The sequence below is a fragment of the Bufo bufo genome, chromosome 4 (genome assembly GCF_905171765.1).
Source record: "Bufo bufo chromosome 4, aBufBuf1.1, whole genome shotgun sequence".
Classification (NCBI taxonomy): domain Eukaryota; kingdom Metazoa; phylum Chordata; class Amphibia; order Anura; family Bufonidae; genus Bufo; species Bufo bufo.
Genome location: NC_053392.1, coordinates 57,105,671 through 57,124,850, shown reverse-complemented (window position 1 = coordinate 57,124,850; position 19,180 = coordinate 57,105,671). Strand labels below are relative to the sequence as shown.

General features: G+C 46.4%; 1 protein-coding gene across 1 annotated transcript in view; it reads right to left on the bottom strand.

Moving 5' to 3' along the window:
- Positions 1 to 12,836: 12,836 nt before the first annotated feature.
- The window catches only part of CDC5L (cell division cycle 5 like), a 58,603-nt gene continuing 52,259 nt past the window's right edge, over positions 12,837 to 19,180 (bottom strand). The window contains exons 15-16 of the mRNA XM_040427280.1: positions 14,926 to 15,138; positions 12,837 to 13,358 (exon numbers count right to left, since the gene is read on the bottom strand). Of these exons, the coding sequence (XP_040283214.1) occupies positions 13,254 to 13,358; positions 14,926 to 15,138 (318 nt within the window). The 3' untranslated portion in view covers positions 12,837 to 13,253. The remainder of the gene's footprint in view (positions 13,359 to 14,925; positions 15,139 to 19,180) is intronic.

Sequence of the window (19,180 nt, the reverse complement as noted above, 5' to 3'; positions counted from 1 at the left end):
TTTTACAATTGTTTTTTCCCTCTACATTTTACCCACTATATTGTGTGTGTGTGGTTCACAATTTCTGGTGCACGCTTTTTCTGATTTACGGAGCTCTTTGCACTTTTCAAAACTTTCCCCAGATTTTATTTTCTGTAGCATAGACTACCAGAAGATAAAGCAAATGTATTAAGAGCCTGCCCCTTCTTCTAATTGTGATAGCGTAAGAAACAACAGTCCTAATGGATTCCCCCTTATGAGCCTCCATTTCTCATCCTATTCAAGACCTCTGCTTTTTGAATAAGAACTCTGTGTGTACGTCATGTCTTCACACCTTTCACTCCCGACTTGATTTCTAACAGCTATATCTCCCGATGTAATGGATATAATGCTGTAATTCTGGAATACCAAAGTCCACCCTGCTGGGCACTTGGGAGCCAATTTTTAGCAGAATTAGGCCTCTTTCACGCGAGCGATACAAATTGTGTCAGAATCTGTTTAGAGAAAATTGATGGTTTTGCACACAAGTTCAGTTTGCGCTCAGTGTGTGCGTTTTTTGTACATGTATGGCATATGTACGTTCTTTATAAATGGTGCCTGCTCAATTGAGCACAGCCTCTGAGACATCTTTCCCTGGGAGCGCTGTGCTCTAGGGGCCTGAAAAGGCTCCCCCGTTCATTCCTTGTGATAGCCACAGTCCCTCTGAAGGTTCCGAGGCTATCACAGAAGTAATTCCTTTGGGGGCCTGCAGGGGGCAGGGCTCCATAGGAACACAGTGCAACTCCCTTAGGCTGGTAATTCATTGCAGCCTATGCGACAAGCGATCTAAAAATTGCTTGTTAAAAGCCCATAAGGGGACTTATAATATGTAAAAAATAAAAATATAAAAAAATTGTCAAAAATATAAAATGATATATAAAAATTAAATTTCCCTTCCCCCATAAATAAAAAATTAAATAAAGATCACTTGCACCGCCACATCCCAAAATGCCTATACTATTAAAATATGAACATTTATTCTGTACGGTAAACTCCGTAAAAAAAAATAAAAAAAAAGAATTAAAACAAAATGTATATATATATATATATATATATATATATATATATATATATATATATATATACACACTCACCTAAAGAATTATTAGGAACACCATACTAATACGGTGTTGGACCCCCTTTTGCCTTCAGAACTGCCTTAATTCTACGTGGCATTAATTCAACAAGGTGCTGATAGCATTCTTTAGAAATGTTGGCCAATATTGATAGGATAGCATCTTGCAGTTGATGGAGATTTGAGGGATGCACATCCAGGGCACGAAGCTCCCGTTCCACCACATCCCAAAGATGCTCTATTGGGTTGAGATCTGATGACTGTGGGGGCCTTTTTTAGTACAGTGAACTCATTGTCATGTTCAAGAAACCAATTTGAAATGATTCGAGCTTTGTGACATGGTGCATTATCCTGCTGGAAGTAGCCATCAGAGGATGGATACATGTTCTCATTCTGTTTACGCCAAATTCGGACTCTACCATTTGAATGTCTCAACAGAAATCGAGACTCATCAGACCAGGCAACATTTTTCCAGTCTTCAACAGTCCAATTTTGGTGAGCTCGTGCAAATTGTAGCCTCTTTTTCCTATTTGTAGTGGAGATGAGTGGTACCCGGTGGGGTCTTCTGCTGTTGTAGCCCATCCGCCTCAAGGTTGTGCGTGTTGTGGCTTCACAAATGCTTTGCGGCATACCTCGGTTGTAACGAGTGGTTATTTCAGTCAACGTTGCTCTTCTATCAGCTTGAATCAGTCGGCCCATTCTCTTCTGACCTCTAGCATCCACAAGGCATTTTTGTCAACAGGACTGCCGCATACTGGATGTTTTTCCCTTTTCACACCATTCTTTGTAAACCCTAGAAATGGTTGTGCGTGAAAATCCCAGTAACTGAGCAGATTGTAAAATACTCAGACCGGCCCGTCTGGCACCAACAACCATGCCACGCTCAAAATTACTTAAATCACCTTTCTTTCCCATTCTGACATTCAGTTTGGAGTTCAGGAGATTGTCTCGACCAGGAACACCCCCCTAAATGCATTGAAGCAACTGCCATGTGATTGGTTGACTAGATAATTGCATTAATGAGAAATAGAACAGGTGTTCCTAATAATTCTTTAGGTGAGTGTATATATATATATATATATATATATACACATACAGTACAGACCAAAAGTTTGGACACACCTTCTCATTCAAAGAGTTTTCTTTATTTTCATGACTATGAAAATTGTAGATTCACACTGAAGGAATCAAAACTATGAATTAACACATGTGGAATTATATACATAACAAACAAGTGTGAAACAACTGAAAATATGTCATATTCTAGGTTCTTCAAAGTAGCCACCTTTTGCTTTGATTACTGCTTTGCACACTCTTGGCATTCTCTTGATGAGCTTCAAGAGGTAATCCCCTGAAATGGTTTTCACTTCACAGGTGTGCCCTGTCAGGTTTAATAAGTGGGATTTCTTGCCTTATAAATGGGGTTGGGACCATCAGTGGCGTTGAGGAGAAGTCAGGTGGATACACAGCTGATAGTCCTACTGAATAGACTGTTAGAATTTGTATTATGGCAAGAAAAAAGCAGCTAAGTAAAAAAAAACGAGTGGTCATCATTACTTTAAGAAATGAAGGTCAGTCAGTCAGCCGAAAAATTGGGAAAACTTTGAAAGTAAGGGCTATTTGAACATGAAGGAGAGTGATGGGGTGCTGTGCCAGATGACCTGGCCTCCACAGTCACCGGACCTGAACCCAATCGAGATGGTTTGGGATGAGCTGGACCGCAGAGTGAAGGCAAAAGGGCCAACAAGTGCTAAGCATCTCTGAAAAATCCTTCAAGACTGTTGGAAGACCATTTCAGGGGACTACCTCTTGAAGCTCATCAGTAATCAAAGCAAAAGGTGGCTACTTTGAAGAACCTAGAATATGACATATTTTCTGTTGTTTCACACTTGTTTGTTATGTATATAATTCCACATGTGTTAATTCATAGTTTTGATGCCTTCATAGTCATGAAAATAAAGAAAACTCTTTGAATGAGAAGGTGTGTCCAAACTTTTGGTCTGTACTGTATATATATATATATATATATATATATATATACACACATACACACTGCTCACAAAAAAAGTTTGGGATATTTGGCTTTCGGGTGAAATTTATGGAAAACGTAAAAAGTTCCTGCTACAGTGATATTATATCATAAAAGTAGGGCATTTAGGTAGAACCATGCAATGGTGATTTCCTCATTTCAAACAATGTATTGAAACAAAAGCCAACAACAGTGGTGGGTATACCCCACAAAAAATGCCAATGTTTTAAAAACTTGTCAAGTGACCTTAAGCATCAATTACAGCTTGACAATGGCGTCTCCTGCTGTTTACAAGTCCACTTATTGTCTGCTGAGGCATGGCATCCCACTCCTTTTGAAGGGCTGCCCTCAGTTCATTGAGGTTTTGGGCTAGAGAGCTACAAGCCTCTACATGGTGACTAAACTGATCCCATAGGTTTTCAATGGGATTCAAGTCTGGAGAAAGTGCAGGCCACTCCATTTGAGGTTCCCCAGTCTCCAGCAGCCACTCCCTAATGATGTGACCCCGATGAGTTGGCGCATTGTCGTCCATGAAGATGAAACTAGGCCTGTGTTGTTAATGCAGAGGCACAATACTGGATTAATGATGTTATTCAAGTAGTATGGGCTTGTCACTGTACCATTCACAAAGTGTAGGGCAGTTCTGTATTGACTAGACACAGCTGCCCAGACTAACACCACCACCACCAAAGGCTCACCTGGTGACAACAGTGGCTGATGCATAGCGTTCTCCTTGACGTCTCTAACATCATTGGCGGCCATCATTTCTGCTCTGCGTGAATGGTCTTTCACCAGTAAACAGCACTGAGGCCCACTGGTCCCTCGTCCAGCGTAGATGATCTGATGTGACACTTGGATGCCTCTCACCTCCCTTAAATGTGCCTGTAGTTATGTGGCATTCATCATCATCTGGTTCCACAGGGCATTGTTCGCAATGAAGAAAAACACCTGTTGTGAATTCTGCCGTTAAGTATCCTTATTAGAGAACAGCAAGTTGTGCGAAAAGTACTGAAACATTGAACGGTTGGACATGTGCATTCAAAAGTTTAGAGAAGGTCACATTAAGTTCACGTGTAAAGGTTAGAGTGCATTTTAGGTTCATCCTGAAATTTCACCCACAAACCAAATATCCCTAACTTTTTTTGAGTAGTGAATATAAAATATTTTTATTGGGGTCAGAATATGGTGATGTAAGGCTACTTTCACACCTGCGTTTTGAATTCCGTTTGTGAGAACCGTTTCAGGGATCTCACAAACGGTTCAAAACGGATCAGTTCAGCCCCAATGCATTCTGAATGGATAAGGATCCGTTCAGAATGCATCAGTTTGGCTGCGTTTGGTCTCCATTCCGCTTTTGAGGCTGACACTAAAACGCTGCTTGCAGCCTGACGATGCGGAGCAAAACGGATCCGTCCGGACTCACAATTGAAGTCAATGGGGACGGATCCGTTTGTCCTGGCTCCGCTTTGACACGGATCCGTTTGAAACCGTTCACGTCTGTGCGCATGCCCAGTAATTTCCTGTCCCTCCCCTCATCGTCGGCCATTTTGGATTATCGACTTGCTGAACACTGGCAAGTATATGAAGTTTTGTCTGTCTATCTTTCTTTTTTTCTATCTCTGGGGGGGGGGGCTGTTGGCACTTGGGAAGGGGTGGGTGTGTGTGTGTGTCTGGAACAGTGGGGGCTGCTGGCACTGGGGGTGGGGGCTGCCTTTATGGAGGCTACTGGCTCTCGGGGTGGCTGCTGGCACTGGGGTGGGGGGGCTTCTGGAACTGGGGTATGGAGGCTGCTGGCACTGGTGGGGGGTGGCTGGAACTGTGGGGTCTGCTGGCACTGCGGGGGTGTTTGTGGCTGGAACTGTGGGGGCTTCTGGCACTGGGGGTGTGTGTGGCTGGAATTGGGGGGTCTGCTGGCACTGCGGGGGTGTTTGTGGCTGGAACTGTGGGGGCTTCTGGCACTAGGGGTTTGTGTGTGGCTGGAATTGGGGGGTCTGCTGGCACTGGTGGGGGGGTGACTGGAACTGTGGGGTATGCTGGCACTGCGGGGGTGTTTGTGGCTGGAACTGTGGGGGCTTCTGGCACTGGGGGGGGGGGTGTGTGTGGCTGGAATTGGGGGTCTGCTGGCACTGCGGGGGTTTGTGGCCGGAACTGTGAGTGCTGCTGGCACTGCAGGGATGTGTGTGGCTGGAACTGTGGGGGGCTGCTGGCACTGCGGGGGTGTGTGTGGCTGGAACTGGGGGGTCTGCTGGCACTGCGGGGGTGTGTGTGGCTGGAACTGGGGGGTCTGCTGGCACTGTGGGGGCTGCTGGCATTGGGGGGGCTGAGGGCACTGTGGGAAGGTTGTTTAGAACTGGGGGGCTGATGGCACTATGGGTGGCTGCTGTCTCTGGGGGTGATTATGGCACTTGGGGAATTATGGCTCCTGTTGGATTAATTTTTTTAATCATTTTATTATTAGGGTCGTCCAAAAAAAAAACTAAAACATTTCTAGAAAGTTCTGAGGTGGGCAAGCACCAATATATCTTTTAAAAAGTAAGTATTTTTATATATAAAAAAAAAATTTCTTGTTGATATATGTGGAAATAGTGCTCTAAACAAGTTCCTTTAACGTTATCTGCATTTTGTCTGGTATTATGTTGCGTACAGATGTCATCAAAAAAGCAAACCATAGATTAAAAAAACCCACCCAGAAGGCGCCGCCGTATTCAGTGGCCGGTAAGTATAAAATCAACACTTGGAGTTTGTATTGTTTGATTCGTTGCATTAATCAGTATGTGCTCTTATTATAGATTTCTTCATCATCATCATCATCGGAGGGAGCTCCTGATGTTGTCGGCTCACCTGCCAGGACCCACTCGCCAGCGTCCAGGGGAGGTGGACCAAGCCCGGACCGGGGCTGTCAAGAAGTAAGTATGTATATATATATATATATATATATATATATATATATATATATATATACACTGCTCAAAAAAATTAAGGGAACACAAAAATAACACATCCTAGATCTGAGTTAATTAAATATTCTTCTGAAATACTTTGTTCTTTACATAGTTGAATGTGCTGACAACAAAATCACACAAAAATAAAAAAATGGAAATCAAATTTTTCAACCCATGGAGGTCTGGATTTGGAGTCACACTCAAAATGAAAGTAGAAAAACACACTACAGGCTTATCCAACGTTGATGTAATGTCCTTAAAACAAGTCAAAATGAGGCTCAGTAGTGTGTGTGGCCTCCACGTGCCTGTATGACCTCCCTACAACGCCTGTGCATGCTCCTGATGAAGTGTGTGACGGTCTCCTGAGGGATCTCCTCCCAGACCTGGACTAAAGCATCTGCCAACTCCTGGACAGTCTGTGGTGCAACGTGATGTTGGTGGATAGAGCGAGACATGATGTCCCAGATGTGCTCAATTGGATTCAGGTCTGGGGAACGGGCGGGCCAGTCCATAGCATCAATGCCTTCGTCTTGCAGGAACTGCTGACACACTCCAGCCACATGAGGTCTAGCATTGTCTTGCATTAGGAGGAACCCAGGGCCAACCGCACCAGCATATGGTCTCACAAGGGATCTCATCTCGGTACCTAATGGCAGTCAGGCTACCTCTGGCGAGCACATGGAGGGCTGTGCGGCCCTCCAAAGAAATGCCACCCCACACCATTACTGACCCAATGCCAAACTGGTCATGCTGGAGGATGTTGCAGGCAGCACAACGTTCTCCACGGCGTCTCCAGACTCTGTCACGTCTGTCACATGTGCTCAGTGTGAACCTGCTTTCATCTGTGAACAGCACAGGGCGCCAGTGGCGAATTTGCCAATCTTGGTGTTCTCTGGCAAATGCCAAACGTCCTGCACGGTGTTGGGCTGTAAGCACAACCCCCACCTGTGGACGTCGGGACCTCATATCACCCTCATGGAGTCTGTTTCTGACCGTTTGAGCAGACACATGCACATTTGTGGCCTGCTGGAGGTCATTTTGCAGGGCTCTGGCAGTGCTCCTCCTGTTCCTCCTTGCACAAAGGCGGAGGTAGCGGTCCTGCTGCTGGGTTGTTGCCCTCCTACGGCCTCCTCCACGTCTCCTGATGTACTGACCTGTCTCCTGGTAGCGCCTCCATGCTCTGGACACTACGCTGACAGACACGGCAAACCTTCTTGCCACAGCTCGCATTGATGTGCCATCCTGGATAAGCTGCACTACCTGAGCCACTTGTGTGGGTTGTAGACTCCGTCTCATGCTACCACTAGAGTTAAAGCACCGCCAGGAACCTCAGGGACCACATACATCCATACGGCGGCCCTGGGGTTCCTATGAAAGGCAATGGCACCAAGAAGGTAAATATTTTTAACAACTGTAAAAATATTTTTTTTTTAAAGGGGCTGTCTGAGACAGCGGAGTGTTTGGCTCCCCTGTTTTGGCCAACCCCCTATGGTATAAGTTAGACATGGCATAGAACATGGATGTTTTATTTAAAGGACAATTCTTTACTTTACTTTTTTTTTTCTTCCTACAGAAGTGCCTGCAGCACTCGGGAGCCTGAACAACCCCCTGAGGCGGAACCGGAAGAGATCGCCAGCGCCAGCCCTCCTGTCCCTCATGCATCGGCTCAGGACAGGCCGGGTCCCCTACCGGATCCCTCCGCTCAACAGAGGCTCTTTGGTTTTCGCCAAAATTTGAGAGCCCTGGTGAGCGGGCAGAGATCCGGTAGGCCAAATCGTACTGATTATGCCAACCTTGTAGAGGTCGTTTCCGACGCTCTAGAAGGTTTTGCCGAACATCAGAAGGCGTTTAGTGCTGACTTGATTCGCCGCTGGGAGGGGGCAGAGTCGGCGATTCAACACAGCCCTAACTACCATTATGGGCTAAGCATAATCAGTTTAATGGACTCAATGACGCCCGAGCAGTTGCATGAATTTAAGATCATGCTAGAGAATGGGTCATGGCAAATAATTATCATTTTATTGACGGATCCGTTTCAAACGTGAAACGCCAGTGTGAAAGTAGCCTAAATTAAAAAAAAAATATTCCAGTCTTGTATTAAAACTAAAAACAATCGTATAAATGTGGTATCGCTGTAATCACAATGACCCAGGAAATGAAGGTAACAGATCAGTTTTACCTCTTAGTGAACACCGTAAATACAAAACCATAAGGGTACGGCTATACGAGGACATGAATGAGATCGCTGCGCAAGTTGCAAGAAATACACTGTGGCAGAATTGTATTTTATTTTCCCCAATTTCATCCTAGTTGGCATTTTTTTTCAACTTCCCACTACATCACATGCCATATGAAGTGGTCATTAGAAAGTACAACCGCACGTGCACTGGAACAATAAAAAAAGTTATGGCTACTGGAACGCAGGGAGCAAAAAATAAAAAACTGAATGTAAAGTCCTGTCCCCACCTGACAATATTCTATACAATGTAAACACCTTGGCTGTCCGATAATCCAGAATATCTGACAATCTGGCACCTGTCCCATGAATTGGTGAAGACACCGGACCAGTAAGCACTTCCAGTTCTCCTCTTCATTCTGACGTGCAGACAGGCGCTCACCATATTATAACAATGACTTTCAGGTTTTCATGCGAGCTCCGTGTATGGAGAATCTGTCCTAACGTCTGTTTCACATTACGCGGAGAGGAGGCTGCAGCCGCCCCACGTTCAGCCAAGATGAAATTTATTTGCAGTTTCTCCCGTGAACAAAGGACAAGAAAAATAGTTGTGATCGGTGCCAGTCACACGTCGTAGAAGGTATGCGGCTCATTAGGCTGGAGGTTTTCTTTGGCACAACCGTGCAAACATGAAGCCTATCATTCAGCCGGGTGCGAGGACGATTACACTAATACTGTATAATATACAGTTATATGAAGAGGAGTAAAATGTTAGCACTGGACTGCATGCAAGAGCGCCTGGCAGATGAAACAGATACCGGTAATAATTGCGCTCTGTGTGGTGGAGCGGCTAGGAGCCCAATATTCTGGGTTTAAAACAATGACAGAAAAAATAAAGCTTCTGTCGATGACTAGTCTCAGCTATATGGAAAATATTCAAATCTTACCTTATGACTTACTAGTCTCTGAGCGCGAAGCTTTTGTGTCAACATTCTGAGTGAACCGGCTCCACATGCATCTCTCGCAGCAGGAAGTCACAGAATCCTTTCATCCAGGCCATCTATCGACTTTCAAGAATGCCTCATCTCTTGATCCATATCACTTGGTCAAAATATCCTGACCCCCCCACGCCCACCATGCTACTAAATCAAGCTACAATCACCATAGTGCCCCAGTGATCTAAATTCTGTTCTGCAGAAGTGTGTGTGGGGGGGGGGGGGGGGGGGGGAGGGGGCTAAAGGGATATTCCAATTACATTGTTATCCCCTATCCAAAGCATAGGGGATAGTTATTAGATCAATGGGGGACCTACCGCTGGGGGCCCCATAACAATAACAGGGGCCCCTTATCCCCTGCAGCACCCCTAAAATGAACAGTGTCAGTTGTACAGTACCCCTCTCTACAACGAAGTACAGTGCTCAACTATCTTCAGAATTCCCATAGAAATTAATGGAGCGGCCATGTGCATGCCCAACTGTCCGCTCCGTTCGTTTCAGGGGGAATGTAGGGTATCTGTTCTTGTGATCTGGGGGGGGGTCCAAGCAGTAAGATAATACTTATACCCTATTCTGTGGATAGGGGATACATTTATGTAACCGGAATATCCCTCTTCCGCTGCGCCCCCCAAAACCTATTCGATGTCCCAGGTGAGACGTTGCCATGCTGTGCTGCGGCTGTTCTGTCTGAAAGCCAAGAGCCACACCGGTCCTGCACTGCTTTCAGCTCTGCGGTCACAGGCCGATCAGTGGCTAACCCCACTCAATTTGACAATTGGTAAAGTGGTGTGCGACAGCGGTGCCAATCTGCTGATCGAGCTGAAACAGGGCAAAATGACACACGTGCCGTGAATTGCACACGTCCTGAACTTAGTCGTGCAGCGATTCTTTGCCAAATACCCCGGGGTTCAGGACGTCTTGCGGCAGGGCCAGGAAAATCTCTGGCCATTTTAGAAGATCTTACACGGCCATGGCTCGCCTTGATAACGTTCAGCGGCGACACCACCTGCCCATCAGACACGCTGGAACCCCACCTTGTATATGCTTGATAGGCTGCTCCAGCAGCAACGTGCCGTTAAGGACTACCTGTATGAACTGTGCAGCAGGACAGGTTCTGGGGAGCTTGGTTTCTTTACACCCCGCCAGTGGCTGCTCATGCGCGACGCATGCAGACTTCTGTGGCCATTTGATGAGATCACCAAACTAGTCAGTCGCAGCCAGGGTACCATCAGTGACATTGTACCTTACGCCTTTCTGGAGCGTGCATTGCATCGTGTCATTGATCAAGCCGTCGAGGAGCAGGAACTGGAAGATGAGGAAGTCGCAATGCTGAATGAATTCCATGGGGGGCTACTCCATCTGAGACAAGACAGCAGGAGTCTGAAGAGGAGTCAGAGGAGGATGGTGGCTGGGGGGAGGAGGAGGAGCAAGAAGAGCAGGCTTTAAACTTTTCGGGTATCCCTGGTGTTGTCCGTAGCTGGGGGGAGGAGACCAAGAGCGACATTATCCTGGGCGATGAGCAGGAGCCAGGGTTCTCCACCGCTTCCAATTTAGTGCAAATGGAGACCTTCTTGCTACAGCATAAAGGGCAAGGACCAGTACTGGGTGGCAACGTCCTTAGACCCCCGGTACATACACAAAATGGCGGACATGTTACCAGCATCACAGAGGGCTGCCAGAATGCAGCATTTCCAGGCCTTGCTGCAAGAGATGCTGCATTCTGCTGTTGCAGGCGCTGGCAGAGGAATTTCCACCCACAGCGAAACAAGTGCGGGAACCAATCCTACTGCGCCTGCAAGAAGAGGGCGGTTTGAAGATGTGTTGGTCACTTCAGATACGAGATCATTCTTGCAGCCAACCCGAGAGCCGCCCTTCAGATCCAGCCTCAGAGAACGCCTAGACCGACAGGTGTCCGACTACATCAGGTTAACGGTCGATGTGGACGCTCTGAGAAGCGAGGAACCCCTGGACTACTGGGTGTGCAGGCTTGACCTGTGGCCAGAGCTAGCACAATTTGCCATGGAACTCCTGGCTTGCCCCTCGTCGAGTGTCCTGTCCGAAAGGACGTTCAGCGCAGCAGGGGGGATCGTGACTGATAAGTGCACTCGCCTAGCTCATGACTGTGGGGACTACCTCACATTTCTAAAAATGAATCAGACATGGATCTCGGAGGAATTCAACACCTGTGACGACCACGTGTAATTGAATTTCCTCATGCCAGCCCACACATATCCGCCACCACCCAGAATAAAGAATGGTCCTTGTCTTATGTATATACAGCGGCATAAAAGGCCTTTTTCTGTCAGGTGAATGCCTAGTTTTTGGGGCCTGTACTGGCCTACAGTAAAATAGTTGTCCACTGACCGCCTAATATACCTTCAGTCACATAATCACTTGTTCCTTTCTGTCCAGTAAATGTATAATTTTTGGGGCCTGTACTCCACTGGCCTACAGTAAAATTGTTATCCACTGACCTTCTAATATACCTCCAGCCACATAATCACTTGCTCTTTTCGGTCAGATGAATGCCTAATTTTTGGGGCCTGTACTCCCGTGTCTCACACGGTAAAGATACTAGGTTGTACGTTCACTAAAGAATATGCGTATTACACTGGCTGAAGAACGTATTAAAAGAAAATAAAAGTATTTATTAGTAACTGGTTAAAACGGGAAAAATTCTGTGCATCACTTTCGTGAGTTTCAGGCACCAGACTGGACTGATGTAGTCAAGGATAGGTATTGACCCGCTACATCTAAAACAGTCTGGACTAAATCCTAATCCTGCTGGCACATTGATGCTTATAACCAGCAGGAAAAGGAATAAGGACACAGTCCATGTGTTACGGGTAGGCACAGGTGCGCTAAATTGCAGTCTTACCCATCTCTGTGCAGCCTAGCAGATTATGATGTATTAGAGCTGGATGCCCTGTTAAGAGTCTTAGTCTATCGACATCAGATCTCGCAGTCTGCTATACGTGGTGTAGTTCACACACGACACCAGGACACTCATACAGCAAGCAGCCACTCAATAACCGCTATACGTACGAGTGCACGCTAAGCTGCCTCAATCTGCATACCCACTCATGCGTAACCGCACTGGGACTAGGTTTCAGACCGCATTCACACTTGTATTGAGACTAGCTGTTGAGCTGCCTTAAAACATACATGCACCCTGCCTGTTGAACCGTGTCCTAAACAGAGATCAACGCTTTACTACGTAACATATTATGCCCCGTGTCATCAGGAGCAAAGGTCTCTCAATAAAGTAACCTGTAGAGAAAAGTGCCCCACACTGTTGCGTGTTAAGCCTCCAGCGCTATGACAGATAACTTAAAAAATTGTCACAGTGCCTTTAAAAGGGGTTGTCTGCGTTTTTGATATCCTCAAGATAGGTCATCAATATTAGACTGGTGGGGGTCTGACTCCAACACACGTGCTGATAAGCAGCTGGACAAGCACAGTGCCGCACCTGGCATAGCCACTGTGGGGGTGCTGGGAGTCAGACCCATCACTGAACAGATATTGATGAGAAATTCTGGAGGACAAGCCATCAATACGGCCTGTCGTGTATGGGAAAGCACAGTTGCTGACAGTTTTTTATTTTACAATGATATTTATTGTACATCAATAATCCGCAGGCAATGAAAACCTCCGAGGTTAAAGACTGATCCAACGCTGCCGCGAACTACATTCAATGGAATGAATGATTTGCCTGGACAGGAAAAACAGACAGGTGGCAAAAGAAAGCAAGCCTCCACGCTGACAGAGCGTCACCTCACACCATCACATGAATTTATGGGGGGCTCTCACAAAAAAAATATCACTGTCACTGTTCTTCTCGCTTCGGTGAAAGTCCTTAAACCAGATGCGTCTCATAACGCATCGATAGGACTTCAGGTTTGACGAGGGTATACAGTGCGGCTCACGACACGGCAGATTCACAGAGCAGATCTGTACTGATGACAGGTGGCAGGACAAGCACATGCAGACGTGGCCGGGCTGGAGACATCCACAGCGCTTAGTATTTGGGTACTGAGCCTTCCTTCTCCAAAAGTAGTTCTGCAAATCGCTGCTGGAGCTCCCGCTCTCTTTCCTCCTGTCGCTGCACGTCTTCTTTAAGACACTGATGGGGGGGGGGGGGGGGGGGGAAATAAAAAAGTATGTAAAAGATCAATTTCATTCCTTTTCTCTCTTCACAAACCTGTGTTCTGTAAGGCAACTAAGCCACATCCCTGAAGTGAAAGGAAGGGGTCAGAGGAAAGTAGGAACTGTAAGATCTCTACAGAACTGTGCCAGTCTGCAGGTCTTTCTACAAAAACACTATGGCCTATGTTAGGCTACTTTCACACTTGCGTTCGGAGCGGATCCGTCTGGTATCTGCACAGACGGATCCGCTCCTATAATGCAAACGATGGTATCCGTTCAGAACGGATCCGTCTGCATTATAGTTCAGAAAAAAATTTAAGTGTGAAAGTTAGTCAGACGGATCCGTCCAGACTTTGCATTGAAAGTCAATGGGGGACGGATCCGTTTGAAATTGCACCATATTGTGTCAACGTCAAACGGATCCGTCCCCATTGACTTACATTGTAAGTCTGGACGGATCCGTTTGCCTCCGCACGGCCAGGCGGACACGAAAATGCAGCAGCGTTCAGGTGTCCGCCTGCTGAGCGGAGGACAAACGGTGCCAAACTGATGCATTCTGAGCGGATCTGCATCCACTCAGAATGCATTGGGGCTGTACGGATCCGTTCGGGGCCGCTTGTGAGACCCTTCAAACGGAACTCACAAGCGGAACCCCGAACGCAAGTGTGAAAGTAGCCTAAAAAAAGCACGTGCCATTTCTACATACCTATGTAAAAAAAGGACCTAAAATACTTAAAATTTAATTATAAAAATGTGATAAAAGCATGCCCCTGCTAGGCTGAACTTGTCAAATGTGAAGTGTCAGATCCAGTGGTAGATGGAAGAAGAGACATCCCCTCTGACTCCACAAACTGACGCCCAGTGCCCTCCATGTTTTTTTTTGTCAGAGCACATGTCACTTATTACTTTGGCTGGCAGAGCACACATCCACAGACGGACAGCACACGTACCCACTGACTTTTTAAAGTATTTTTTTCACACATCAGTGTGACCACTGATGGCCTTCGTGTTCAGTCAGTGGTTTTTCAGAGACAACTGGTAGGAGATGCTCTAGAAATAAACTTTCAGCCTAGCAGTGTGGACAGATTTTCCGCAGACGTCAAAGGGACACGGAAACATGAAGGTCACATCTCATGCTACTAAATGTGAATAATGGGCCCTCGCTTCTTTAAAGGATGGGAACTCAGGCCAAAAAGGAATCTTCCCACCAACATTCCGACCATTTTTTTCTCTTCACCGTTTACCTGCTCGCCATAGAGATTGTAGCAGAGCGCAGTGTAATTACCAAGTGAATGGGATGGAGGAGCTGTAATCATACCACTTGCCGTTGCAATGTCTGTGGCAAGCAGGTGAACAGTGAAGAGAAGGCGGCACTCGCAGGAAAGATGCAGTCTCTTCTTCCGGGAGTCAGACCTCCACCCTTCTGATATTGAGGACCTATCCGGTGGATAAGTCACCAATATAGAAAAAGCGGAAAACCTCTTTAAACAGGTGTCCGTGCTATGAACACATCGGAATGGACAGAATTTAGAGCCAGTGGTTACCTCTATCCTCCTGGGGATGGCGATGTCCTCGTGTTTCTTCAGCTCCTCAAAGGTCTTCAGCTCCAGGTTGGCCTGCTCAAACTGATCCCATACTTCATTCAGCTGTTTAATAAGTCCCATTGCTCGAGACTGGTAACCGCCCAGAATAATCTTCAACTTCTTCTCCATCTTTGCCGCTCTTTTTGCCTCCGCAGTCATGTGCCCTCGGTTTATCTGAAAGGAGATGATGACAGTAGGTTACATTCATCACAGTCTTCTGGGGGACAATCAGCAGTACGCAGCCTGGCATTGTCCAGTGCAAGCATGCCACGCACACAGGCAGGGCAAGAGCACACAAAGACTGGGTATTCTCTTTGTCTAGGCCCCCAATGGTGGTGACCTTTGTCTGCCACTCATTTGCTGAGCAGGCATTTCCTGTAAATCAAGAGGGACCAGGAGGCGGAGAACGGTAAGGGAATGTCAAGTGTTGGAATGGGAGCAGTACAGCACTACGGATTTATTTTCATTTTCACCACGGGCAGCCTTTTTAGAAAAAAAATAAAAAAAATTATAAACAGGTACAACCCCTTTAAGACATCAGCCTAAGGGTCCATTCACACGTCCGCAGTTCCGTTCCCCCAAAAAAATAGAACATGTCCTATTCTTGTCCGCAATTGCGGACAAGAATAGGCATATACTATTAGTACTGGCAATGTGCGGTCCGCAAAATGCGGAACGCACATTGCCGCTGTCCGTGTTTTGCGGATCCGTGGATTCGCAAAACACACACGGATGGGTGAATGGACCCTTAATGCAGTATTCCACTGTCCAGATACGGATGACCTATCCTTAGGACAGCTTGTCAATATCAGATCAGTGGAAATCTTACACTCTAACCAATCAGCTGTTTTGGCAGCTGCCAATCGGTGGATGGAACCGGAAGCAGAGAGCTCAGTCTGCCGCGAGACGGCCTGCAGCGCAGCTTCCATTCATGTGACTAGCTGCAGTACCCCGACACGACCACTGCACAGAGGACTAGGCTTCCTGCTCCCAATGCCGTCCACCGAAAACAGCCGATTGGGGGTCTAAAAAAAACACCTGGCATCCTCACCATCCATCTGAGGATAGGTCATCAATACTAAGACACAGAAAAACCTCTTTATGGTGGAGTGAAACGCCCCTGACCTATTAAATACTGGCACATTATAGGTTTCTTATGAGCATGCAAGTAGACAATGAAGAAATGCAAACGCTAATCAGTTAGGCCTCATTCAAACATACGTGGATTTTCACAGACCCAACCCGTCCTGCTGTGTGCACGCCGTCATTGGTTGCTATGACGCCGTGCGCTTCGTGCCGCCGCTGTACAGTAATTCACTTGTATAGATCATACGAGTGCATTACTGTACAGCAGTGGCTGCACGAAGCGCACGGCAGCATAGCAACCAATGACGCAGCGCGCTCATGCACTCAGCAGGACGGGTTTTCATGGACCGTGGTCCAGGAAAATCCATGTATGTGTAAATGAGGCATTTTTTTTATTCAATATAAAAGTCTAAAAATTAGAGCCACCACTAGAGGGAGTTCAGCAATTTCCTGCATATGATTTCAACACCGAACGGCGTAGTAAAATCGCACACAGTCCGCTCCCTCTAGTGGTGGGTAGTGGTAGCAACAATGCCATTATTTTACCTTCTGCAGTAAATACTATTAAAGGCAATCTGTCACCTAGAGAATCGATAATAAACCAAAAGTATGTGTCACCTTCTTTCCATATGTTATTCTTTTTCTTTGGAGCTTGTATTATATCTTCATACAATCCACTTTAATCCATATTCTAATGAGGCATTACGGTGCCTCGGCAGCAGCGCCATTGCCGCTACCCCCGCCCACCCTTTCCCTTGAGCATAGCCAACAGGCGCAGTGCCGAACACTGCCTGCGGCTGCGCTCTTCCAGGTCAACTGAGGGCATTAGCTTTAACTCTTTCACTGGCCATGCTCTGAGCCCAGTAATGTTTTTGGCGCATGGCCAGTGAAGCAGTTAAAGCCAATGCCCTCAGTTGAACCGGAAGAGCGCAGCCGCAGGCAGAGTTCGGCACCGCGCCTGTTGGCTATGCTCAAGGGAAAGGGTGGGCGGGATTTATTGGCTGCTAGTGACGTAGCGGTTTCAACGGCTCTCCATGAGTGGAGAGAGAGGCGTGCTTGGGCCCTGTAGGGGGCCGGGCCTGGGCACCTTTGAAAGAAAATAACGCCCCTCTGGGCACCTAAATGCCTCATTAGAATATGGATTAAAGTGGATTTTATGAAGATATAATACAAGCTCCAAAGAAAAAGAAAAACCTATGGAAAGGTGGTATGAAGTACTAGAAGGACATACTTTTGGTTGAATTCTCTATGTGACAGAGAAAAAGGGGTTTTCTGATATTGATGACCTTTCCTCAGGATCGATCACCAGTATCAGATTGGGGGGTGGTTTTACTCCTGGGTGGACGGCCACCAACTGCCACTAGCCCAGCAGAAGACAGTTTACACCATATGCCAGGGCCTCATTTATCAAATCTGACATGTGTCACTTCATATGGTAATAACTGTGGAACGCTTTTACTTATCCAAGCCATTCTGAGACTGTTTTTTATCGTGACACATTGTACTTCATGTTAGTGGGGAATTTGAGTCAATATGTTTTACATTTACGAAAAACCCAAAATTCATAAAAAAAAGTTGGAAAAATTAGCAATTTTCTAAATTAGAATTTATTTTCTTTAAAGACAGATTCCTTACAAAATAGTTACTAAATATTCCCCAAACGTCTACTTTATATTGGAATCATTTTGTAAATGTCATTTTATTTTTTTAGGACGTTAGAAGGATTTTTGGAAGCATTTTTTTTTAAATTTTCAAAACAGTCTTTAACCTCTTCAGGACACATGACGTACCGGTACAGCATATTGTCCTGGTACTTAAAGAAGCATGACGTACCGGTGTATTTCCGATCACCGCCGCCCGGTAAAAGCCGCACTGTAGGTAAAAATACTAATCCCCAAACTAGTGGAGATGTGGGAGGACTCGAGGAAGGTAGGGAAGCTGCCAGACTCATTGAGAGAAGCCCTAATTACATTGATTTTAAATCCGGGGAAAGACCCAACCCTTTTGGACTCATACCGTCCCATCTCTCTAATTAATAACGACAATAAAATTTTGGCCAGGATCTTGGCAGCTAGACTTAGAAGTGTGGTCTCAGAACTTGTTCATGAGGATCAGACGGGATTTATGTCAGGCAAAACTACAACCGATAATGTTATGCGCTATTTTGTGAACACCCAGCTTGAACCCACGAATTGCGGCGAACGACTAATTGTTACCATAGACGCCTCAAAGGCATTTGACACTGTAGAATGGCCCTTTCTGTTTATAACATTGAAGAAAATGGGCTTTGGAGATGGCTTTATATCATGGGTAAGGCTGTTGTATACTGAAATTTCAGCAAAGGTTATACTAAATGGGGAGTATTCTGATAATATTGGTAGGGGGGTTAGACAGGGGTGCCCCCTTTCCCCCCTGCTTTTTGCTATAGCTTTGGAGCCGTTGGCGGATATGATTAGGCAAGATGAAGAAATCGTGGGTTTCAGGTTTGGTGCACACGAGGAAAAAAGGAGACTTTTGTATTACTTACCAGTAAAGTCTCTTTCTCGCTCTTCCTTGGGGGACACAGGAAACCATGGGTATAGCTCTGCTCCCTAGGAGGCGTGACACTAAGTGAAAGCTGTAAGCCCCTCCTCCATCAGCTATACCCTTCAGCCTGGAGAAGAGACTGCCAGTTGCGTGTCCAAGTAGTGAAAGATAACCACCAACCGGAAAAAGAACCGTCAAGCCCCAACGGGGGCAACCAAGCCGGAACCACAACTGTAAACCCAAATGAAGGGCGGGTGCTGTGTCCCCCAAGGAAGAGCGAGAAAGAGACTTTACTGGTAAGTAATACAAAAGTCTCCTTTTCTCGCCCATATTCCTTGGGGGACACAGGAAACCATGGGACGTTCCAGAGCAGTCCCAGAAGGGAGGGACCAGAACAAACTAGACCAACACCGGAGGCATCAATCAACTGCCGCCTGCAACACCAGACGGCCTAAAGCAGCGTCAGCCGACGCATGAGTATGCACCCTGTAGAACTTGGTGAAGGTGTGCAAGGAGGACCAAGTGGCCGCCTTGCAAATCTGCTCCGTAGAAGCCCGATTTCTCTGAGCCCAGGAAGCCCCGACCGCTCTAGTGGAATGAGCGG